The following is a 25,269-nucleotide window of genomic DNA, read 5'->3' as shown; positions in this document are numbered from 1 at the left end:
TAGCGGACTTACCTCGGGATGCACTTCCTACGTTTTTGCTAACGTGGAACGCATTCACAATCAATATTTACTCATCCCCGTCTGCTCTACAGTGCAGACGTGAATAAAAGGTTTCCCGCCTATAATTAAGTATCCTGCATGGAAATACGCATCAGGTCGCCCAATCAAGGCGGAATGCAGGTGGCATGTCGCGGTGCGCCTGCGGGGGCGCGTCAAGGCGCGTGCTTGTGCGAGAGAAAGCGCACGCCGTGAAGGCAGCGAGCTGAGCCGGCGGCGTCCGGTGTGTGCTTTTCTGTCCACGCGACAAAGTAGCGCGAGACGTCTGCACGTGCGCGGAAGCGAGCGAGCGAAAGGAGAAAACTTGCACGGGATGCCTGGGTGGTGCCGCCGCGTGTATCCCCAGTTTCTATTTTTCTGTCAGAGATGGCGCTCGGGGACCAAAGCTGGAGTTTGCTCCGCGACGCCAGCGCTCGGTTTCCAGCGGAGCGGAGAGGAACTACAAAACCTACGCGCATCCGCGCCCGCGCTGCGCGTGGCTGTCTGCGGAGTCTGCGCAGCCCGCTCGCTCAGGAGCGCGTGCTATGTTCAGCCGCGCGTGCACGCGGAGCGGGAGAAGGAGAGTGAGGACGAGGGGGGTTGTTGGTGCGTTCTCGCGCGCAAAGCCGGCGCTCTTTGCCAGTGGGATTTCTTAATTTTGCTTTTTTCTGTGCCCCGGCTCACATAGAGGCTGGCTGGAGGCATGTTTTTTATCCGTGCTTTTGAAAGCAAGAAATTATGATTAATTGATCACCGGACATTGTTTTCAAAGAGCGCTTGTTGGCAGGCTCAGACATACATAAAAAAAAATGAACGCGAATTCGCTGCTTGAAGGCGGGAGGCAAACGACAGGTATCTTGAAGGACTTGAGGCGGCACCTCTTGATGCCTCTGTCCATGTTCACAGAATGAAGGGTCCAGCCTTCGAGTGCTCTTCCTTTCCCTTTGTGACTGGTCGCTTGAAAGGGGCCTATTCAGCTCTTTGGGGACAAACGTTTTAGGCAGTGCTGCCGGCGCCGTGGGGCCTGTTTTCGGCGCGTTTAGGATGCGTTCCCTACAAAGGCACAAAGCATGCCGCCTTACCTTTTGGTTCCTGCTTACAGCGGTCAGGGGGAGTTCGCTGCTGTGGCGCTGCCATCCGAAATCAATGACTTATCTACCTTTAACGATGAGAGGTTTTTAACGACCTGGATCACTGACGAGAAGCCGAGGCATGCCATTTTTTCGGCAGTTTCCTCTCCACGAGACGAACAGCGAGGAAATGTCTGACGACTTTCCATGCAGACGGGGACATCTCTCCACGGAAATCTTTGTCTTCTTAATTCCACTGTTACGCTGCGCAATTCCTAGTTCAGTTATCTCCTATAGCGAACGCGCAGTTTTGAGCTCCCGAAGCAGGATCGCGTATGAGGATAGGATGATTGACGTTATGTGATCGCATTAATGACGAATATCTGTTTCTTGAGGCCGACCCGGTTCCACGATGGCTGCTTCAGCACCGCCAGTTAGAGAAGTACGACACACGAACGGTACGAGATATCCCCCCCCCCAAAAAAAAAAAAAAGAAAAAAAAGAAAGGCCCACAACCATCCCGTTACCGTTTCCACACAAGCTTCGCGAAAAAAGTGCGCCGTCATTATTTTCCTTCTAGTTCTTTTCTTTCTTTCTTCTTCCCCCCTCATTGTTAGAGCGCGACGGTGGCCACAATGCGGCTGGAGGAGGAGAGAAACAACCGAGCGCGCGCGCGCAAACACGTGCTAGAAAGCAGCGCGGAGCAGACGACAACATGCTTTTCTATGCGGCGGCTAGCAGACGACGCGGCCGGGCTGCGCGTAGATTTTGACGGGGTCTCCATGGAGGGCGCTGACGCACAGAGCGGCGCAGCGCCCCCTGGCCCAGGTTTTCTCCCCTATACCGGGGCACTATACTCCGTTTCATACATCAGGTGCAACGCAGCGAAAGCTACGCAAATAGTCCGCAAGAAAAAAAAAAACAGGAGGCGTATCACTACGCGCTCGTTCTGTAGGCGAGTGGTTCCTGCCGAAATGGGCTCTATTCCGAGCATACACGTTTGCAATAACATGCTTCGCATGCTTAGACATCTTCACAGAGCGGATCTTATAGAAAAAATGCGCACCAAAGAACCATTTTCTCAAAAAGAGATGCGCAGCGCGGAGGGCACAGCCAGCGCCATCTGGTGGCACAGCTGGCAAGGTTGCGGGGCAGCAAAACGCGGCACGAACAAAAACGGCATAAAAAAAAACATACAAATTAGCCGCATCCGATCTTTTCTCCCTAAAAAAGGTGCTTTTTATGAAGTTGATGGCAAATGTAAAATGTATTAAGCTTGCAGACAAAGCAACTATTATTTTCTCTCGTCAAGAGCAGGCACTATTTGTTATCGCGGATGGGGAGAGCGCAAACAAGAGCTGTAGCTTTGGTAGTGTTGCACTTGATGAATGAAACGGAGTATAGTGCACACGCCCAGGGTGATTGCCGCATCCCTCGCCTATTCATCGCAGCACTCCGCGCGTGCGCATTGTCGCCCCGCTATTATCCTGCCCCTCTAATCGGTTGGGTCCCCCTATTCTAAATCTCCGCAAATATCATGCGTATTTGAACGTGTTCACAGAAAGGCACGTTTAGATAATCAGAATCTTACATACGTCAAAAGCAGGCCTGCATTTACGAGTGGAAATGCAATGTGCGCGGCGGTTCGCAATAGATACGCCGCTGTGCGCTGCACCTTGCTGTGTGTATCACATTTGCACATTAGCACATTAGCCACATAAATCAAATAAAATCGCCTCTCAGGCGCTGAGATATGTGCACCTTCGGCGTTTTGTTATGTTGGACATTTATATAACTGTTTGCAGTCTGGATACAAACTATAATTAGCAGCTTGTAAAAGGTATTGTGCCACATTTTGCTGTCTATCACCCTATCACCTGGCTATTTTGGTCGCATTCGTGGCGTGTGGAACAGAAGAAAGGGGCGGATGTCATTTACAAGCAGCGCATATACGCTTCCCTGGCAACTGGACTCCACGTGGCAGGTGTATTCAGGCTTGCCGTCAGTGGTTTCCGTGCCTCATTCTCAGCCCCGTCTCGTTTTTTTCTATTCTAACACAGGAAGGAACTGACAGATTCCGGACAGCACACGGGGAGCGGCCGGGTCACCACGGACGAACGTACTCAGTCTTCTAAGGTGAAACTTTACTTATTGCTCTGCATAAGGGTTTTCCTTTTTTGAAACGACTCCTCAAAGTTGATCGGAACTTCACTTTTCCTCAGCTCATGTTAGAATATCAGTCAATGTGTCATCAAACCTAAACAGAAGATTGTGTTAGTTTCTGTCATTCGATTTAGTTGCAAATATACAATGTGTGAAATATTGTGTATCTTACTATCTTCTTCTATCCAAGCGCCATTCGCAGTAATTTTCAACTTCGTCACCATTTCTTGTTGATGGAAGTTAAAATTATTATTGCGCCCATAACAACCACAGAGGAGAGAGCTTCATTCAAACCGTGTTTCTGCGGTACACATGGCACAATGCTCGTATATGATGCTTGTTCATACATGTGTTTGCTACGCTCTTAATCTGGTTCCAGTTATAAGCGGAACTTTTCAAAATGTTCCGCTTATAAGTGGAACATTTTTAAAAGTTCCACTTGGTATGTGGAACCAGATTAAGAGTGTAGCTGCAGACGTAAAAAGCTCATGCTTTCATTTTACTAACAATAAAAGCTGGTTGCTGCAGGAAGGCGCAATTTTCCACACTTTGAAGCCGTCACTTTACTTAAGTGAAAAGTCCGCTATACAGCTTTCATGTAATGAGTTTAACACGTTTAGTATAATTGCACAATGTAGACCAATCACACCAAACTGTGTGGAAATCATAGTGACTAGCTGCCTCGTTACATTCGTGCGCTTATTTTACCGGCCCGACAACTAAAGAATAACCAGCAAGCTATCCTCGAATAATTCGACTAATGGCTAAATAGCCTCATTGCATTCATGAAACTGTTATGCCTCTTCACTGCCCCTTGTCGATCGGCCGCAAACGAAGACCTCCTTAGAGGTTGTCCGGCGACTTCTGAGCTTCGCGGGGCCCTGGAGCTGGGCATCCATCCTACTCTTCGTGGCTTGTGCCGCGGCCGTGGCTGGGCAGCAGTTCCTGATCAGGGGGTGGACAGACGCTGTGGCACAGAGGGGTGCCACCAAAGATGGAAGGAAGCGCGCAGATGAAGCCTGGGTGTCCGGTCTCGTCTTTGTCTCTCTGTGTGACGGTAGGTTCAGCCTTTTGCACATATTATCCTTACATTGGCTTCTTTGTAATGTACTCTATGCAGGATAGATGTTAGCAGTATATGGAGTTAAAGCTTGGATCGGCACGGAAACAATGAATGAACAAGGCTGCGGATTTAAGTCGGTTGGCTGGACATTTTTACCTAGCATTAAAATTGAACAACATGAACGCGTCCTCCATCACTGCCGTTACATGGGGCGCTCTAAGTCCTGAATAATGCAATATAAAATGGTGCTAAGGGCACATTCGCCCACCCCCTTCCCCCGTATAAGACACGAATTCAATTTCAAAATTAATTCATCTGAAGTGAAGGCGCATTCTATAAAAAGGCATCGTAGCAGTATTTTCTTTCCAAACAGTTGGCCATCACTTCGCCCCTGGTATAACCGAGTGCTCAAACTCTTGGCCAACGCACAGTAAGGATTTCCCTTTGATTTTCTAGACTGAGCCATTTATTTCTGTACTATTGTTTTTTCAGCATTGATAAGTACTAAAAAAAAAAAAAAAAAACTGCCGCGCTCCCCACCCCTTACTCCTCGCAACCCGGCCCAAGAGAAATTAAAAAAAAAAAAAAGAACACATTTATGGAAAACCAATGGCTGGGAAGGAACAAGTTGAGCCGTCACTCGCATGTCGTTAGCGATCTGCAGATAATCAGTGCCTGATTTCTCTAATCAACTAAAATAAATAAAGGTTTGCATTAGCCGGGATGCGAGTGAAAAAAGAAACGGCCTATTTTTGCGTTGCCTCGCTAGAAATTAAACTAGTAACCGTTCAAGTGAACGGAGCATGTGCAGCCTGAAATGTTAAGTTAACCGATTGACTAATGTACTCAGCAATATATTAGGTGTTCTACGCGTAGCATACTGGCCTTGTTGCCCAAAAAAGCCGCCCCCGTAGCCCAGATTGAAGGCAAGCGCTCTAGTCAAATTCCTAATGGTGAAAACATAAGTGGCGCCATCATGCGATACGGTAGACACTGAAACTACTAAACAGTTACGTGTTCGCCAAGGTAGATAGCGAACACGTATTAGGTGACCAACTGGAGCCCGACGCTGTGGCTCAGTTAATAAGGCGCTTGGCTACTGAACCGGAGTATCAGCGTTCGAACCCGACTGCCAGCGGCTGCGTTCTAATGGAACTGAAGCGGAGATTGATTTATAGGAAGGGAAAGGCGCAGTAACTGTCTCACTTGTTTTCTGTGTACACCTCAACCGCGCCGTAAGGGAAGGTGGGAAGGTGGGAGTGAAAGTGGAAAGAGAGAAAGAGGAGCCGTAGTGGAGGGCTACGGAGTAATTTCGACCACCAGGGGATCTTTAGCGCTGACATCGCACAGCGTCCGTGTGTCTGCAATGTCAGTACACGTAAAAGGGTGCCGATGTGGTCTAATTACTCCTCAGCTGTCCACTGCGGCACCTCTTTCACTCTTTTCGCCTTCACTCCCAATTCCCTCCCTTTGCTTACGGCGCGGGTGAGGTGTCCGCGGAGAATTGCAACGGGTACTGCGCCCTTCCTTTCCTACAAATCAATCAAAAATTTACCAAAACTAAATACCGCCGACGGCTGCGTTTCAATTGAGGAAAAACGGAGGTGTCCGTGTGCTGCGCGATACGAGTGCACATTAAAGATCTACACGTAGTCTAAATTACTCCGCAGCCTTCCACTAAGCCACCTCTATCTCTCTCTTCCCGCTTTCACTTCATCCTCTCTCCCTTTCTTTACGGCGCAGCAAAAACTGCGACAAACACTGCGCTTTTCCTCCCAATTTATCAAGCAATAGCTTATATATCTCGTTCGGCCAAAACATCCTCGGCGTTGTTGCAGTATTTAGAGTTGACGTCACGTGTCGTAAATAATCGGGGGCTGCATAAAAACTCGTATCATGGTAACTTGCGGTTTTAACGATTGATGATCTATTTGTTTGTGATAGGCGGTAGTGAATTGATAATATCATAGTAATTAATTGACGAAGTAAAAAAATAAGAAAATTAATAAAGATTACGAGGGAATTTAGCGACTAAGTAGCGAAAGGCGAAAGCCCGAGTGCCGCATTCTGCTACGCAGCTGGCACTAAGTAGGAATTAATTAATTGTGATTTAGTTAATCAATTAGTTGGTAAGCACGATAATAATTAGTATTTAGTTATTTGTGAATTAGTTCATTCGTAATCAAATATTAATTAGTTCGTAACTAATTAGTAACTGGACACTGATTAACATATGGCCATATAAGGCACGCATTCGCACATACTGTGGGGGTACTCTGTGATTGGTCGACCTCTATGACGTCATCCCGCCTCGGCTAATCAGAGCCGCCGCAAAAGTGGGACACATTTTGTTCACGACAGCATGAGCCATTAAATCGAGAAAAGAGATTTCTATGGTATCAAAATGCTCAGAATAAAAGCCCAATGCATGATGATGCCAATTAAAGAAATAAGAGTGTGTAACTGATTTTTTTTTTCAAAGAATGAAAAATTCGATATTAGGAAAGGGGGCCTTCAATGGGGTCAGATTGCTCAGAAGAACAGGCCAATGTTTGCCGATTCTAATTAAGAAAATTTAGAGTGTCTAATTGGTCAAATAATTATAACAATTAAAAATGAAAATTGGGAAAAGATGCTGCCAAAGTTGTCCCAATGTTCAGAATCAAAATATAACGCTTGATAATGCTGATCAAGGAAATTTATAAGGTGTATGAGTGATCAAATGATTGCAATAATTGAAGGAAATTTAAAGGACATAACTCGTTCGGCGCTGTAGGGCGTGCATATAATTTGGCGCACACATGTGTAATAGCGCAGGAATGATGAGTACTTACAGCCTCAACATAGCCTTGGCCATGCTGCACTGGAGTCAACAGTGTGATCTTGAAGCCACCTTGGTGGCCTAAAATTTTCTCGCACCTATTCTACAATAAAGGCAGAGATGTCGTCGCCCAGACACATTCCCACTTCTGCTCGTTGAATTCTTACAAGCGCCAATTGTCCGATTGCAGTGCTGTTCCGCTGCCTGGGCGTCGTTGTCATGGCTATGGGCAACCGGCGCCTGTCACATCGACTGCACGAGTCCATGCTGGCCCGGCTGCTGTCGAGTCCGACGTCTTTCTTCGATGCCACGCCGCGCGGACGCATCGTGACACGTTTCTCACTGGACTTGTACGCTGTCGACCTAAGACTTTTCCTGAGCGGAAAGCAGTGCGTACAGAATGTGCTCGTGGCCATAGCCAAGCTTTGCGTTGTCGCCAGTCAGGCCTCTGTTGTTGTCTTCGTAGGGGCCATCGGTGCAGTGGCCACTCTGGTCGCGTTGGTGAGTTGATATCTCGCTGGCAAATCATCTCACTTATATGTTCCTAAATACTGCAGATGAAATTATGTGATGTTACGAAGATAGTGAGAGACCGGAAAGCGTGGCGTGACATGGTCCATAGGGTCACGAAGAGTCGGACACGACTGAACGACTGAACTGAAATATTATTTGTACACAGGTAGCAGCTGGTGCTAGAACACGACCGTCTTCTGTGAACTTTATATAGTAATGTGTCTATTCTGAGTTTTGATCATGAATAACCTTTCGTACGACTTACGCAACTTTTAATAAAATCAGTAGAAACTATCCGCTTCTGCCATGTCTCATAATCATTTTTAAGCAAGTGGAAAGGGAAGTAGTTTATCACCGTCTCCTTGATCTCCGGACATCTCGTTAGAGCTGTATGCGCCTTACACAGAGTTTTAATTCTTTTTTTCGATGCGTTATGCACTCAGTTCTCCATGACGTTCTCCATGAGCGGCGTGTATGGTGCATGTGTAGGCCAGTTCGCCACGCCCTTTCTATCGTCCTCCGGCAGGTGTACAGCGTCAAGGCTGCCTCTCTGGTCCTGTACACGGAGGCTGCACTTCTGGCTCGTGCCATGCAGCACGTGGTTGAGACAAGGGACACGCTATCTACAGTGCGCAGCTTTGGTGCAGCGGCGCGCTTCTGCCGCCTTTACTGTCGCCTCGTGGACACCGAGGCGAGAACGTTCGGCGCGTACCTCTCAGCGTACCGCGTCACCCGCTGTCTGGCCGCTCTGTCGGGACTCGGTGTGGTGCTGGCTGCCCTGGGATTCACTCTGGCCGCCAGGAACCGCGACGGCACCAGCAACAGCGACGTCGGACTCGCACTGAGCTCGGCGCTGTCGGTACACACGTTCTATGCGACGCTGCTAGTCTTGAGTTTATTTGGGTTGCCTGGCCAGCATAAAACACACAGATCTCATGCATCCAAATTCAACCCTTTCACTAGTGTAAATTTGGAAGTTAGCTAACTGGTAAATAAGTTCTCTCCTTCACATAAATTTCTTACCGCCACTGTGAACTTGTACACGAACTAAAAAATTTTCCAGGACTGCCGTGAAGCCTGTCGCCAGCTTGTAAGCTACATGAATTGGCCGCTTATTTTGCTAGTCTTCTCTTCTGACGTTCGTTGCTGTTATTATTGGAAACAGGACCATGTACTGGAAATACCCATTTCATTTTCCCCTGATTTGATTATTTTCGACTGGCCAATACCATAGGAGAAAGGTTTAGCCGATGCAGCATCAAGGCCACAGTGAAATAGTTTTTTTTCACAGCGCCACATTATGTCTAAATTGTGGATCGGCACCGTCGTCAGCGTGTGGGATGGAGCGAAGATGCGTTTACGTTCCATTAAAAGAATATTTCCAGGTCACGTGCTGTCATAAAACAATAAATAACGAAGCCTTACAGAATGTACGAACTACTAGAGTAACCAAGATCATGATCACCTGGCAGGAACTCCATATTTTTTGAAGCCACATTTCACGGTGCATGAGAATATCTTGTTATGAGCGTTGTTTAAACTATCATGACACTGTGAATTTTCTGAATGTCACTGTGAAATTTGGATGAGCTGAAGTAAGTTCCGAACTTAAAGGGGCTGATCCGAAATACAGGAAAGAAACACTGTGATCGAGTATTTTTTCACACAGCCTTTAAACGGCGGCGACCGTAACCTCGCACGCAAGAAGTCATTAACACAGCGATCGTTTGAAATAGTGGGCTGGCCGTAACGTCGCGCGTCTTATCGCAGATACCCATACTGATGATGTCCATCACACTGTCGCTGTTCGCCGTCCTCCAGCTTCTGGTGCAGTTCCAGAGGGCGCTGGAGTACACGGAACTGCCTCAAGAGGTTACTTTTTCATGCATTTTCTCGATGTAAAACCTACTACGTTCCCGAAAAATAAGCGTTTCATCTGAAATATCTGGAGTTACGTGTCTCCTTTCACAAATATTAAAATAGACTGCGCACGCTCTGTACGGGAAAAGTGCTAATGTGTTATTGTTGTTGTATCTTGATTTTATGATGCTGTAGATTATATGATCAGTTGTAACTGTAATCTTTCGCATACACACACAAAAAAGGATTATAACGTATTCCGGTGGACCTAAAAAGATACATTTGAGCAGCCGAGAGAAATTCATGTACCTTAGAAACGCTGCGTTCTGTGAAGCCACGCATTAGGATGCATAGATTTTTTAAATTGGTTCATAGGAAAAGGAAGGCACAGTATCTGTCATACTTTTCCATGGACACTTAAGGGAACAGGGTAGGTCCTATTCTTGCCATGCATTTTAGGCTATGTTCGTGACCCTTTTTCTCATGATCTGCTGAGGTTAGAACATTAACAATGGTGGCATTGTAATCAGCAATGTTAGGTAGTGTTACTGAACTAGGATAATTTCTTTTTATAGGTTAGTTTTTTTGTTATCGTTTTTTTACTGGACCCACCAAATTTTAGAGCCATAATCTGCAGTAAATAGTCTGTAAATAAAAATCGTCTGCAATAATATTTATAATCCTAGTTCAGTAGACTATCTGTAATGTTTGCTCAATGTCTGGAAAATTTTATCTCCCTTGCGCCTGTAGTTTCTTAAAAAAAGGGTCAAATGCAGCAAAATTTGGTGTTTTGAGATAATTGGCTTTGAAGTGGAAGAAAGAGCTTTATTGCAATATAGGACTATAGAAACAAATTCTCGCGCATTTTTTCAATAGCCACCAGCCTGGTAGTCCCCTCCATCATCAACACTTCTTTTCTGCGCTAGCTGCCTTGTTATCCGGGCCTCCTTAGTGACCAGTCGTGTAGCCCTCTCTGCAAAGTACAGTCGCCGCCGGTCAGCTTCGCGCAACCATTGGACTGTAAACCGTCCTGGAGAAACTCTGAATGACCTCAGAATCTCGGCTCGAGCAATGCTGCCATCATTGAAAGTTAGCACAGCATCCATTGTCGCTATTTTCAGCGTCTTGAGACCAAGAAAGACATTTTTGGAGCACGCTCCCATACAACGTTGTTGAATGCCTCATTCGCGTTCTGTGCTTTTCCATGGAGACATTTCCGGAGAAGCTCAGGCTTTGAGAGCTGCTGAAACACCGGCTTCACTGCTTCAAGGACCGCTGCAGACGCGCAGACGCAGACGCGCACGTGGTGCAGACACACCACTCGCGTCCCACGCGCAGACGCAATCCAGGAGTGGCCGCGGCGCCCACTCCTGGGTTGTGTTGCGGAGTATTGGCGTCATTGGAGATCGACTTATGTCGGTTTCCGTAGAAGAGACGTTTTTTAAAGCATTTCTTTGGCTTTGTCATTGCATTACCGCTAAATAACCAGCACAAAGGTATAAACAAACTCGTATGTCCGCGAAAACACACCGAAACACGAGCAAAATGCCACACGTTGCGAGTAATTCATTCGTTTGGCTAAGTGAAGTATGTTAGCTAGGTTTTCACTGTTGCCAGATGAGTGACTGCCATTCCGCTAAACGTGACAAAAAATAGGCGCTGAAAAAAAAAATTTTTTTTTTAGCTTAGGAAAGGCACAGATCTCGAGCATGTGTCAAAGGGGGTGTGGCTGGATGCTGCCTAGGTTTCGAAAAATGTTGATTTTGAGGTAAATATTTCGCGTGCACGGAAATGAAAGACTAGGCTATGTTAAGGAAAGAATAGAGATTTTAAATTACACAAAAACAAAAAATCGATTTTTTTTCGGAAATTTTGCCTACCCTGTTCCCTTAAACCACGCCGTTAGGAAAGCGAGGAAGGCGGGGATGAGAGCAACGTAGTTTTGGGAAGGCACAGTTCTAGCGACACGGTTCAGTCCTGGGTAAAGATAAAAGATTCAATTTGAAGCTTGGCCTTGACGATTTTTTCCTGTCACTCTCCTTTAATCGCCACCTGGCTCGAGTGTCTTCACTCTCCTTTAATCGCCCCCTGGCTCGAGTGGCTCGACTCTCCTTTAATCGCCACCTGGCTCGAATGGCTTGACTCTCCTTTAATCGCCACGTGGCTTGAGAGGCTTGGCACAGTTGCTTCTCAGAAACAAGAGATGCTTCGGATCAAGGAAAACGCTTTGAGGGGAATATTCACTATTTGTCAGAAAGCATTTCTCTCCATATAGCTGAGATGTTAGTTTTCGATGTTTTGTACAGAAAAAGAATCTAGGGCTGAGCAGACATCACCATAATGAAACATTGCATTGAGAGCAATCAGTACCCCATGCTATGAGAGCCACAGCAGAAAACGAGTAAAACGGTTGCTCGCAAATAGAGTTTCTTTTTCCATATTCCTTGGCACGTGTTGCAAGTGCGGTCGTGACGGCAAGTTTTGAACTTGCCTCAGAGCTGAGCAAATAAACATGCCCCGAATAATAAAGAATGACACTAGATTAATTATTTTAAGGTTGCGATATTTTGCATTTGAATTCAAAGTATAACACTTACTTTCTAATGATCTGAACGAATCTGTCGATATGTTGCTGTCCGTTAGCTGTTGAGACCAATAGGTGGGCTTTAAATCAGCGTTTTATCCACTTACGTAGGACTCATTTAAAAACACCTGAAACAGTTATTCGATTTTGGTGGAATACTCCTTGGATTAGTAAGTTGCTTTTTTATAAGCACGTGATCTTGTCATCTGCAGGAGAACGACCCGGAGCCCAAGAAACGACATTCAATACAGTTCAGACGCCGCCGCAGCAACTCCATCATTCTCGAAGAGCTGTGGCCAACACGAGGAAGGATCGAGTTCCAACGCTACACGGCCTCCTACAGGCCTGGCGTGCTGCCTAATATATTAATTAAGGTCAGCTTCGTCGTCGAAGGCAGCGAAAGGGTGAGCTCAGCTTTTATGCTTTACTTCAAAATATTCTTGGACATTTATGATAGCCTTCCATTGTGTGTGCGTCATCGTGAATGTGTGCCATGTGTGAGTGGGAGAGCCATGTGAGTGAGTGTGTGAAAGTGAACCATGACTTAAGTATATTTTACTCATTATAGCAGCAAGAAACGCGTCCATATCATGTCGTTGCTCGTTTTGTGTCTACACTTGTGACAACTCGACGAGTATCCTGCACAAAATTGGTCACTTTGTTAATGCGTTAGCATAAAGGCTATACCTCGCAGACGAGCCGGTGCCAAGCATTGATTCTTGTACGTGAAAAATCTCTGCATAACATTTGTCCCTGTGAGCTCTGTGAGGGTAAGCTTTGCTTTTAGTTCGTACTTCAATGCGGGTTTGTATTTTTGAAGGCTTTGCTAATGTGTTCTTGCGGTTTGTGGCGAGCTATGGCGTCTGCGCTTCTGCCGTCGAGGTGAGGCTTCTCTTCAAGACTGATCACTTCTTTAATGCTTTGGCCCGATATTTCAGAGCAGCATAGATTGGTGCACTTACATCCACCTGTCATGGTTTGTAGGAGACAAACTGGAGAGGAGAAAATTCAATATTCTACTTGTAGAAGTGAAAGGGCAGATGCCCGAAGGGGCTGTCAAGCGATGGACAAAAAGTGAGTGATGTAATATGCATTAAAATCTGATGCTCACTAACAATTACTTCGCCAATATGAAAGTGACTACGACCGAATCGGTATTGTCAAATGACGAAGACTTACTGCGCAAAAAGCACAGCAAATTTACTCAGCTGTCTGCTGAAAAACGTTAAGAAGATGCAACGCACAGCGTTTGAGAGTGGCGGTTAACGGGGAAGAGAGAAAGAGGCGAAAAAAAAAAAAAGCTTTATCTCGACTTGTGCCATCGTCGCAACCAACCACCTCTCGTGGTTGAGTGCCAAAACTTGGCTAGTAATTTTCGTTACTTTTAGTGCTTTTTCACAGCGATAATAACAAAAAACGTGTCCAACAGAACACTCTTTTCTGACAGGGACCTGAGAAGACGATGTGTTTGGGCCATCGCGTCTTCAAAACCCAGACTCAGGGCAGTTTAGTCATGCTCATTTTATTCCTTCGTGCACGCTAGTCTAGCTGGCTTCAGAGACACACTCCAATAACGTCTTATCGTCGGACTGAGGGTATCTGCACACACGTGCTATTAACACGTTAATTTCAGGTCCCATACAAGATCCGTATCTAACATCCTGTAGCAGTACGGCGCTAAACTTTACTAGTGTGCGAACACCACACACACCACGGCGTTTCTTGCAACTAAATCACAATGTTTCATTTTGCAAGAATGTCGCTCGAGAGTAGCAATGGTGGGTGAGAACCAGTCTGCTGGTCAGTTGTGTACTTGTGGTGGCCTGGTGGCGTGAGCATCCGCTTCGCATGCTGGAGGTGCAATGATCGACCCCAGTGTTGCAGCGCACCCACCGATTTCCAAAAGGTGCGAGGCTTCACGTCGCCTGGAGATCTGCTTCTCTAAAGTGAACTGCTCACGACAGAGGTCACGACAGAGAACACTGTCTGCCGTGACCTTTATTATCCAAAGCTTCCAAAGTACGATAAGGACGAAGTTATCGTCACAACTAGCGCTCGTGGAGAACTACATGAAATGGCTATGGTGATTTTGGAAGCTAACAAACGTTTAAGGTATAATTTTGGACAAAAATTATTTCCTAGTTGAAGTCCATATACATGTTTGTACCTTGCTATCACCGTGTGCACTCGTGTGTATTCTGATCACTGTTTAAGACTTTCAACCAATTAAGAACTATCGGTGTTTATTGTGCCATGCAGTTGATCAGTTTTAAGCTCCAATTTTACTTACTTCTTTCTTAGTTGTCAGCGTATGACTTTATATTGCTTCCAACGTATCCCCGTCTGTACAATGCTCTATGCTCAATTCTTCTTACAGGTGGGCGTGGTGGGACGCACAGGCGCGGGAAAGTCCTCGCTGGTGCAGGCTCTCCTGCGAGTGCTTGTGCCCATCGAAGGCCGCGCCCTTATCGACGGCGTGGACATTGCTTCGCTTCCTCTGAAGAAGCTGCGATCAGCTGTCACCGTCATTCCGCAAGTTGGTAGACAAGAATAATTTACATTTTATAACTGCTTCTTTTGCTGTTCTTTTTCTTCTTTCACTCCCTATTCTGTCTCTTTTTTTTTGTACATTTATTTCCTTATTTCTTTTATGCTTTTAGAGATCGCGGGGTTGTATAACAACATGCCTAGTACGCACCTCAAGAAAGGATTGGGCGGGGGATATCTACCGGTTACATTACAGATTCCTTTGGCATCTTCTTCGTAGCGGCATTTCGGAATCAATGCGCCTCGTTCACATGCGTCATTTTGCTAATCTTTTGCGGTAAAAAAAAAAAAAGAGACCTACCCTTTAATCTGCGCGAGCTGAAAATGCAATCCACCTGCTTTTAATACTTAATACAACTTAACACAACTTAATACAACTTAATACAACTTGCCCAGGAACGTAACAAGTGCCCTCAAATCAGCTTCCTTAAAAAGGTACACGCACATATTATATATATATATATATATATATATATATATATATGTGTGTGTGTGTGTGTGTGTGTGTGTGTGTGTGTGTGTGTGTGTGTGTGTGTGTGCGTGTGCGTGTGCGTGTGCGTGTGCGTGTGCGTGTGCGTGTGTGTGTGTGTGTGTGTGTGTGTGTGTGTGTGTGTGTGTGTGTGTGTGAAGAAAACAAGGCAACCACATAAATTAGCAATGTAATCTGTTTAGGGGAAAGATAATAAAACACAAAGTAGAAGGGGAAAAACAACGTGCCGGTGGTAGGAACCGAACCCACGACCTATATATATCTTTTGTGCAGAAATAAACGGTCGTTTCAGAAATTGTGGTTTTAAATTACAAACGCACAAAATATAATGTTCCAAAACGGCAATCATTTCATTGCTGTCTGACGCGGCGTTCAAAATTCTCACAAACATTTGCCCAGAGATGTTTTTCCTGGCGTTCGATTGCTTGATACGGGAAATTTGGTCTTAGCAACACGCAGGTTGGCGTGCTTTTCGTTAAATTGTACTTTTAAATGTAAGCTCAAAATATTTCTCTAGCAGGAACGGGTCAACTTTAGGACTCATTTGTGTGTGCCGCTGTCTGTCTGTCCCAAGGCTTGTAGCCTTCCGACAAACAGCCAGCCAATACGGGAGGAGTGAATAAAATTTCGGAAATCGGGAACTTTCTGGACATCATTTCAGGATCCGACCTTGGTCACCGCCAGCCTACGTGATAACCTGGATCCAACGCGAGTACACTCGGACGCTGAAATATGGGACGCACTAAGGAAGTCCCACTTGAGTGACTTCGTCTCCAGGAGTCCTCACGGGCTGGACCTGGCAGCTGGTGAAGGAGGTTGCAACCTGAGGTCAGTCGTGGAGTCATATACCAATGACAATGGAGAACGATCGCACGTAAAGCTTCTTCACTTGATGTACTGGGTGGTTTACGCATTCTAAACTGCCAGCGACGTTAAAATAGTTGTAAACTCTTGCAGTGAACAAGAATAAAAGAACTAGTACCTATGAGGCTGAAACGTGGAGGCTAACCAAGAGGGTTCTGCTTAAGTTGAGGACAATGAAACGAAAAATGGTAGAGGTAACATTAAGAGATAGGAAGCGTGCATAGTGGATCAGAGAAATAATTCAAGTTACCGACATTCTTGTGGAAATCAAAAAGAAGAAATGGGCGTGGGCAGGACATGTAGTGCGAAGAGAGGATAACCGATGGTATACACTTCGTGTATTTGACATTCTAGTGGAAATTAAGAAGAAGAAATGGACATGGGCAGGACATGTAGCGCGAAGAGAGGATAACCGATGGTCGCTTAGGGTAACAAACTGGATTCCGAGGGAAAGAAAGCGTAGCAGGGGGCGGCAGAAAGTTAGATGGGCGGATGAGATTAAGAAGATCGCAGGGGTCAAGTGAATGCAGCTAGCACAGAACCGGGTTAATTGGAGAAATATGGGAGAGGCCTTCGCCCTGCAGTGGGTATAATCAGGCTGATTATAATGACGATGATGATGATACTCTACCGAGAGAAGAAGGGTTCGACTGCCACCTAGCGAATGCATTGATAGTTTAAAAACAACTATCGATACTGCATCCCTATTCTGCTGATGTAAAAGGGCGAGGGCTGTTCTATCATCTAATCTGCATCTCAAAGAAAATTTCTCCTCAGCTCAAAAAACCGTGGCTTCACCAGCAGTAAGTTTTGTACCTTTGTAGAGGCAGTCACAATGTCAAATTCCAGAATAAAATTATTCTGTGCACAAAATTTGAGTGGTGGTTTTACCTAGAATTGTCACTATCAGTGAAAGGCACATTAGTACAGGAGACCGTATACAACAAGAAAACAATGCGCTTCAGGAACGACCTAAGCTCAGGCACAAACCACACAGCTGTCCAAACATTAGCAATGCATGTTCACGGTACAAATGCACGCGTCGCTTTATGTAAAACTGTAATAGCTTTCTCCAGAACAAAACTTATCTAAAACGTCCTCAGTGCCTTGAGTACACGCCAACAAAAAAATGCCTATTCTCTGTTTAAGCTAAAAGACGGTAACAGGGATATGAAGGGATTTTAGATAGCAATACTGCTAGCTGGGCTTGTTAGCGCATGGAAAAAGGGGTTCAGAGGCGCAAAAAAGACGCGCGCAGTGCGAACGCACGAATAGCGCATGCTTCGTCTTCTTGTCTTGACGATGTACTTATTTGAGCGCTCATGGGAGAATAAAGCAGCCACAGCGCGAGTGTCAGTCTTGTGCGCACATTTTTTTCTTTCCTAATAACTCTGCTACATTACCGTAAACATGAGCCATACAATGCGCATCAGCCCTCTTCTAGTATTGCGCAAACTGGTTTCCGAACGGCTCAGTTCTGCTAATAATAATAATAATAATAATAATAATAATAATAATAATAATAATAATAATAATAATAATAATAATAATAATAATAATAATAATAATAATGATAATAATAATAATAATAATAATAATAATAATAATAATAATAATAATAATAATAATAATAATAATAATAATAATAATAATAATAATAATAATAATTGGTTCACAGGAAGGGAAAGGCGCAGTATCTGTCACATTTGTTTCTGTGGACACCTGCCCCACGCCATAAGGGAAGGAAGGAAGGTGGGAGTGAAAGTGGATAGACAGAAAGAGGAGCCGTAGTGGAGGGCTGCGGAGTAATTTCGACCACCTGGGGATCTTTAACGTGCGCTGACATCGCACAGCACACGGACGCCTGCCGCCGATGGAGGTGAAACGAAGAGGCATCTGTGTGCTGTGCGATGTCAGCGCACGCGAAAAGCTTTTGCGAATTATCCATTGATCGATTATTGAGAAGTAGGGCAAAGGGCCTTGAGTGACGCCTTCGTCACGCCATCCTGAAATCGATGAACACTGTCCAAAGATGGCGCACTTCTCATTATCTTCGTCAACAGTCATGCATAAAGATGTAAAAATATCACGCAAAGTGCATCTTTTATTAATTGCGTGCTTAGAGAGCTGGACTTTTCAAAGTAGTTGTAACAGTAATCCATTCATCCTCATAACAGTCTTGATGCAGAATGTAATGTACCCGTATGAAACTTGAGGAAATTCCTCATTAGTAATGAACGCAGTTCCAATGTCATAACCAGCATAGTAGGGGTCTGTCGAACAGCTGCCACCCTCGTCGTTCGACGACGTGCCGAGTGGCACGCCGTAATTTTGACAGCCGCTATGGTCAATACTCGGGCTTGTGGATACTCTTAAGATTAAGTTACAAAGAACAAAAATGTTTAAACCGTACTGAATTGGAGAGTCGTTCCGATATCTCCTAACAGAGTACCAAGCAGCATACGGAGATGCTGGGTTTGATGCTACTGGCACCACGTGGTTTGTTTTCTATTTTGTAAGCAATTGTTGTTGAGCCATACTGTGATTAGGCGACTTATTTCGCATTATTCAACACCACGAACTGAAAAAGAATCCGGTATGCCTTCCTGACTGTGTATGTTATAACGACTCATTCCTCGTACCTCGACGCATGTCCCCCAGCATTTAGGCGGGCGCCCTACCGGCGGAGAGCGGGGTATGTGGTATTATTGTAATGTCACGTGGGTAAATTCAAAGCATGAGCTGCTCACCTCGGCTTTCCTCTTTCCCCAGCGTTGGCCAGCGACAGCTGGTGTGCATGGCCCGCGCCCTGCTGCGCCGTCCCAAGATCCTAGTGCTGGACGAAGCCACGTCTCAGATGGATGGGGACACGGACCGGCTCATCCAGACCACTCTGCGAATGTGTTTCTCCAATTGCACGCTGCTCGCCATCGCACATCGCGTCCACACCGTACTCGACTACGACAAGTACGTACAGCATCGCTGCTCTCCCAGTCATACCGTGGCTCCGAATAGCTAATTTAGCATGGCGAGGCATAGCATGACAGAGGTATTACGTGGCACGGAATGAGATCAAAAGTCATGAATCTATGACATGCAGTTACATGCCATGACTCCCCTGTGGCGTGATGTGTTAAATGCGGCTTAATTTACCATGTGGGAGGACATATCAACGTCGCTCACATATGGATCGTCAAGCGGCATTTTAAAATAATGATACATAGATATATAATAGTCGCAAATGTAAGGCTGTGAAATTTGTGCGGATAGGTTGCATGCAGATGATGTGAAACAGGGTCAATTAATGTGAGATTTCAAATAATCTAGGCAATCCTTAAACAGCTTAACCCAAGCACCGTTGCATATACCTGGGTACACAGGGCGAGTGGCATAATTACCACAGCGGTTTGAGTATTAATTTTGCGTAATTGCTATTATTATTTATGAGTATTATTTACTGCTTTAGAAATGGCTAATAAGAGTGTGTTTAGGTAAGCTTGTAATTTAAACTCACAAGTCAGAAAAGTTTTTTTCTATCGATATTCATACCTGCGACCACTGTAGAAAACTGTGCAAAGACTTCACACCACGGTGCATTACAACAAAGAAATTACTGTACATCCTGCTGCCCAAGGCTGTTCAGTTCTTCTTGTGTGCTATTGTAGTTAATTTGTAACCTAAATACTGAACGTCAATCTAGTTGTTCCTGGCACTTAGTAAGGTGTTCGCTATATTATGAAGTACTCAGCGCATTACTGCAGTTCTCAGCTAAATGGGGTTTTCGAGTTGCCACATTGTAATCGGCGAGAGAACAAAAATAAATTTATACTAAATTACTTTTAGAATGCTACTTCCAACGAGCACGTCAATTTCGATCTATAGGAACATTCGTGTTTGTGCACATTAAGAGACATAGTGAGAACCCGGCTTGAAATCCAGGCCACGGAGGCTGCGTTTAAATGCAGGCAAAATAGAACGTCACCCGCATGTTGTGCAGTGTCAGCCCACACTAAGAATCCCAGGTAATGTGCCCTAACATAAGTGCCTTATGCTGTCTCTTCCGATGTGTCAAATCTGACGGTAAACCCGAATATTCAAATGATTGCACTAGTTGTTATAACAACGATAATACAGGTCAGCGCTTACGGTGCTGAACCGCTGAACGCGAGGACATGGGTTCAATCACGACCACAGCTGCCGCTTTTCAGTGGATGCGAAAATCAATACGTGCATGTTCTGTGCGAAGTCAGTGAAGTGCTTTTTGCGAAGCCTTACACTCCGGCGTCCAAAACAGCCTGAGCCACTTTTGAAAGTAAGTAATAGTAGTTAAAACATTTATTTAAACATACGGGGTTGGGGCACGCAGGCTTCTGGTCCCACGCACGGCCCCACTGCACTCATTCCTGTTCCTTCGGTTCATGACGTCGGCAGCCACGTCCGTGTCGGCCTTCTGCCGGACCGGGCCTTCATAGCGCAGCAGTGTCTTCCACTCCTCTCATAGGGTGAAGTGGTCCTTACCCCGCCAGAGAGGATCCACCGGAAATTGGATTAGGATGTAGGCTAAAGCCATCAATCCAAACAAAATCAATTATATTAGTACTTTGTGTCATAAAAGTAAACGCGCATTAAATTTGCGCCATAACCTCAGCTCTGAGGGAAGAAATGGTCTGAAAGAAGACGCTAAACAGCCTTCCTCCTCTGAGGACATAAGGTAAGATGGAGTCCAAAGTCAGACTCCACCCGCACCACTAATGTATCGCGGGGAGAGAAAGTTCCGCAATTCGAAAAATAAATGAATATGTCAATGAGACAAGAGTTTTTGGTTGGAAGTTATTAAATAAAAGGGGGATGTGCTACTAAAGCGACCCACAGCCGAGGAAGCGGGCCCGGGGAGACCCCACGTATCTCCCCTGGGAAGTAGCGGAAGGGATGGGTTGTAGGGTAATGGGAAATAGGAATTAGGACAGGGTTATGGGAAGTTGGAGGGGAATGTGGGCAGCGTAGGATTTGACTGTCAGACAATTCGAGTCGAGCTCCCATATGGGCCTCCGTAGAGGGCGAGCACTCGCTCTTAGCCGAATATGCGGTCCTCGGCCCTTGGATCATTCCACCACCGCAATGCGTTTGCCGGGTCTCCGGCTTCTGAGACAGGTTCCCCAAATGAAGCCGCTTTTGAGCTTCCCCGTCCCCCCAGCTCGGTTCCCCCACCCCGACTCTAGTTGAAGTACTGAGAGATAGATTTTGCAACGTTCATGCCTACTTCAAGGTACTCCGCAAGTGGCCAGACTTTAATCTGGCGCACACTGATGGATACTCTTTCTCGGTTCTCGCTCGGCAGCGCATGTTGGAAGGTACATTTCATCGGCGTCCTGGGAACCGCAGGAAACGCTTTAATCCCATCCAATGTCCAGTTTCACCGCAAAAGTGACGAAAGAGGAAGTGAAAGAGAGAAAGAGGTGCTGCAGAAGAGGGCTGTGGAATAAATTTTCGCCATCGGAGTTTCTTTGTCACAAAATGGTGTCGCACGTTGGTGTAGTTACGTGTTTAGCCTACATGGAAATGTCACCGCCGAAATCGGAATTCGATTCCACGTTCTCAGGCTCAAGAGCCGAGCACCGACTCCCCGGTTATCATGACCGGTACTTGCCTTTACCTGGGAAATGAGGCCCGCTGTTGACGGCGTCATCCTAACGGCTACCGTAGCCCCGATAGTGCTAGAACCTTTCAGCTCTAAGGAACGTAAATTAAGAAGCTAAGTATATTGTGTCATGTATTTCGTCCTCAGTACTATAAAAATAGCCTGACACGTTCGTCGCGCAGTTTATTTTACTTCTCCATGACTTCCCGTAAGGTACTTGCGTATTTCAAAGTTCCCCCAACATCTCTAACCATAATGCAAATCTGCCCGTTCTGATATTGTGCTTACCGAGCCTGATACATTATTTCATTGAAAGTTTGTTTTTTTTAGACTAAAGTGTGGCCAGCGCAATTTTTCATTGTTCTTTTATTACATTGTATTGAATATTCTCTCATTGTGCATGTATCGTTTCATTAATTTGTGTTGTTTAACGTCACAAATCGATTTAGGCTATGAGAGGCGCCGTAGTGGGGGGCTCCGGAAATTTCGACCACCTGGGGTTCTTTAACATGCCCCACATCGCACAGCACACGGATGCCTTGCTTATCGCCTCCATCGAAAAGCGGCCGCCGTGGCCGGGTGTCGATTCCACATTCGTAAGCACAGCAGTTAAGCGATTTACCCACGACGCAACTGCTGTTGGCCAAGTATGATTTAGATTCTCCCAACTGGAGTACCGCAGAATTGCTACGTGTTACGTTTGTGTAGACAGACTCAGAGATGTGCCCGCGCATTTGTTTGCCTTCTCACTTTTCTTCCAGGATCCTCGTGATGTCCGGAGGTGAGGTGGCCGAGTTCGGACCCACAAAAAGGCTCCTGGAAGATCCTACATCCCTCTTCCACGAGATCGCAAGGGACGCAGGCGTCATTCCACCAAACGGGATCACGTCGCCCGACACGGCGTTCCCGTCGCCGCGACCGCGCGCGAGCTTTGTGGCAACCCGTATCCTGAACAGTGTGCCTCATGCTTGATTGCAGCTGTTACCTCAGCCTTCTTCAACTGGGCCGACCACGTGTGTGGAGATTCCGTGCGCGTCTCCATCGGAGGATGGTGATCTGATATGCCGTGTGCACCCTAAACCCTAAAAGGTCAGAGCGCTCACCTTTGGATATGGAAGCATACCACAAGCTCACCACCGAAAGCCTGCCACAATCAGCACTCGTCATTAACCCATGGCGTCGCTTTGCTATGCAAAGCTTCGTGATGTTTCTAAATCGTTTTAACCGTCCGTAACTCAGCGCTGGCACGCGGTTAGCGTGCTGAGTACAGAATGTACCTTGGTTAACATGCTGAGCACGGCGTATCATACTAAAATAAAGATTTCTGTTTTGCTGAAACCGATCACTGCGTTTCGGATGCTCTTACGTTGCGGGAATAATGCGATTATCGTGTCACTTATATATATATATATTTTTTTTGTTGTTGTTGAGTATGGTATATGAGTGGCTACAATAAATATTGCGCGTTAATTAAAGGTAAGGAAGGCGCAGCGGTAATCTTCATCACGAGCCCCTCCCTACAGCCGCGCTTATATGAAACAAACGTGATGAACCCTATTTTGTCTATGGGGCACCTCGAAGAACCGTCTTGTCACTGACTGTATCAGTTACATGGACAACATGAAGTCCATGGAGGTGTAGCTTGAAGCTACCTCCTGGTCGCCCTCCAGACGTGACGGAGGTGGCCACTCACCCCAATGTTTAGAGCAGGCGTCCTCGTTATGTGGCCGAGCGGATATTGTGCGGCCAGCGCAGGAAGCTGCAAGTCGGCCTCCAAACTTTCGATCGCCGCGAATATCGGCTACCTCTTTTCAATTTAAATCCGGTCTGGCTATCTGTAGTATTTCAGCTGCTTACTTAAGTTCGATACACAATAGATTTGATACGATGAAGAAACTCTGTCATGGTTCTGCCATGCCTTATTGACAAAGCCCTATAGAAATCGCATTGAGGACAGACTGCACGTAGTCCACAGGCAAGAAAATGCTTCTAGTATAGTGTTTTCTTTGGTGAGCTTGAATTTATCTCTCTTATCAGCAACGTCCCTTGCGCGCGTGCTTTTGACATTGCGAGAAACGATGGAAGACAACATTGTCACTGCCACAGCTGCTCGTGCATCAGCACACAAGCAGAGCAGTGTTGTATCGGGCGCACATGACAAAGCTGACATGTTTTTGTACGTCCACAACACGTGCAAGACAAGAAACATCGCACGCCGAAAGCTCCCTCGGGTGGCTCTGATTGCCTCGGACTACTAAAAGTGACGTCGCAATGGACATCAAGAGCGAGGTTTACCGCTATTTTATGCATAATACTTCACCAACGTGATCAACAAATAATCTACTTCAAAATCTAGACCATCAGCAGCGTTTAAAACTGCCTCAGTGAGGTAAGGCGAATGCCCTGGCTCTTGGTACTCATTTGCCGCCTATTTTTGTAAAATGTGACGTTACTATTCAAGTTTCCTCGTTTTTGACACAAAATAACGCCAATTATAGGTCCTTCCGTAATATTTAGTAATAATAAGGCTTAATTATGCGTTTTTTATGTAATTAGATACAAATCTAGCGTTTTTACTCATTTATGTGAGATCCCATGCTGCATCGACGTCTTTCCGCCAGATACGACGACATCATCCACGTTTCTTCATTTTTTCGAGGTTCATAAGTATGAATTCCTTTTTAATACATGCTCCTAATCTAATTCGACACAAATCCGGCATTTCTAAACCATTTTGACGTGTTTGTACTATTTTGACGTCCGAGCTGTTTTCAAGTCCCCTGACTATATATCAACGTCGAACGCTATTTGGATGCAAATTTAGTATTTGTGGTATTAGCTTAATAAACAATGAGTCTAGAGCAATAAGATTTCGCTTCTAGGTTCGTTTTTTTTTCCTCCTTTAATATTGTTATTCTTTCGATTCCCCTTGCCACAGCTCTTCGTACTTTCGCGCCAGAAACCTGGATTTGCGCAGTGGACGTCATCTCCCTGAGCTCACCCCACCGACTACCACAGTAAGCATCGCATCCCAGGACGCATCACCCGCTACGGAAACTCCAGCTGCCCCCATGATTTTAACCAAAATCCGTCATCCGCCTATCTTTAACGGCGAAGACAACAAGAACGTTGGATTGGCTCGACGAATATGAAAGGTGCAGCAAGAATAACCGCTGGGATGCTAGCATAATGCTTGCAAACATCATCTTCTATCTGACGGGAACGGCGAAGACCTGGTTTACCAATCACGAACAGGAGATGCCTACGTTGGACATCTGCAAACAAAAACTGCAGGACTTATTCGGCAAACCAATTGGGCGAGCTTTGGCAGCCAAAAAAGACCTGGCTACTCGGGCTCAATCGTCAACCGTGTCATACCTGGCCTACATACAGGACGTTCTCGCATTGTGTCGAAAGGTGAATACCTCCATGACCGAAGATGATAAAGTGGGCCATATACTTAAGGGTATCGCTGATGACGCATTCAATATACTTCTCTGCAAAGACTGCTCTACGGTGGACTCAGTCCTGCAAGTCTGTCGGTCCTTTCGTCTGAACCATGGGACGCCGCTTCCGCAGAAGAGTGTAGCCTCACGTGTGAAGCTGTGGCTGCCCCAGCC

The 25,269-nt window shown here is 45.8% G+C and overlaps 1 protein-coding gene across 1 annotated transcript in view; it reads left to right on the top strand.

Moving 5' to 3' along the window:
- The window catches only part of LOC146179217 (ATP-binding cassette sub-family C member 4-like), a 91,314-nt gene extending 68,370 nt beyond the window's left edge, over positions 1-22,944 (top strand). Inside the window, exons 18-27 of the mRNA XM_084580147.1 lie at positions 3,167-3,242; positions 4,107-4,326; positions 7,344-7,654; positions 8,193-8,525; positions 9,437-9,538; positions 12,323-12,514; positions 14,488-14,646; positions 15,809-15,975; positions 18,784-18,978; positions 22,411-22,944. Of these exons, the coding sequence (XP_084436273.1) occupies positions 3,167-3,242; positions 4,107-4,326; positions 7,344-7,654; positions 8,193-8,525; positions 9,437-9,538; positions 12,323-12,514; positions 14,488-14,646; positions 15,809-15,975; positions 18,784-18,978; positions 22,411-22,621 (1,966 nt within the window). The 3' untranslated portion in view covers positions 22,622-22,944. The remainder of the gene's footprint in view (positions 1-3,166; positions 3,243-4,106; positions 4,327-7,343; positions 7,655-8,192; positions 8,526-9,436; positions 9,539-12,322; positions 12,515-14,487; positions 14,647-15,808; positions 15,976-18,783; positions 18,979-22,410) is intronic.
- The last annotated feature ends 2,325 nt before the right edge of the window (positions 22,945-25,269 follow it).

The sequence above is a fragment of the Amblyomma maculatum genome, chromosome 9, assembly GCF_055883805.1.
Source record: "Amblyomma maculatum isolate TAMU_Amacu chromosome 9, ASM5588380v1, whole genome shotgun sequence".
Classification (NCBI taxonomy): domain Eukaryota; kingdom Metazoa; phylum Arthropoda; class Arachnida; order Ixodida; family Ixodidae; genus Amblyomma; species Amblyomma maculatum.
This window is presented reverse-complemented; position numbering and strand designations above follow the sequence as displayed.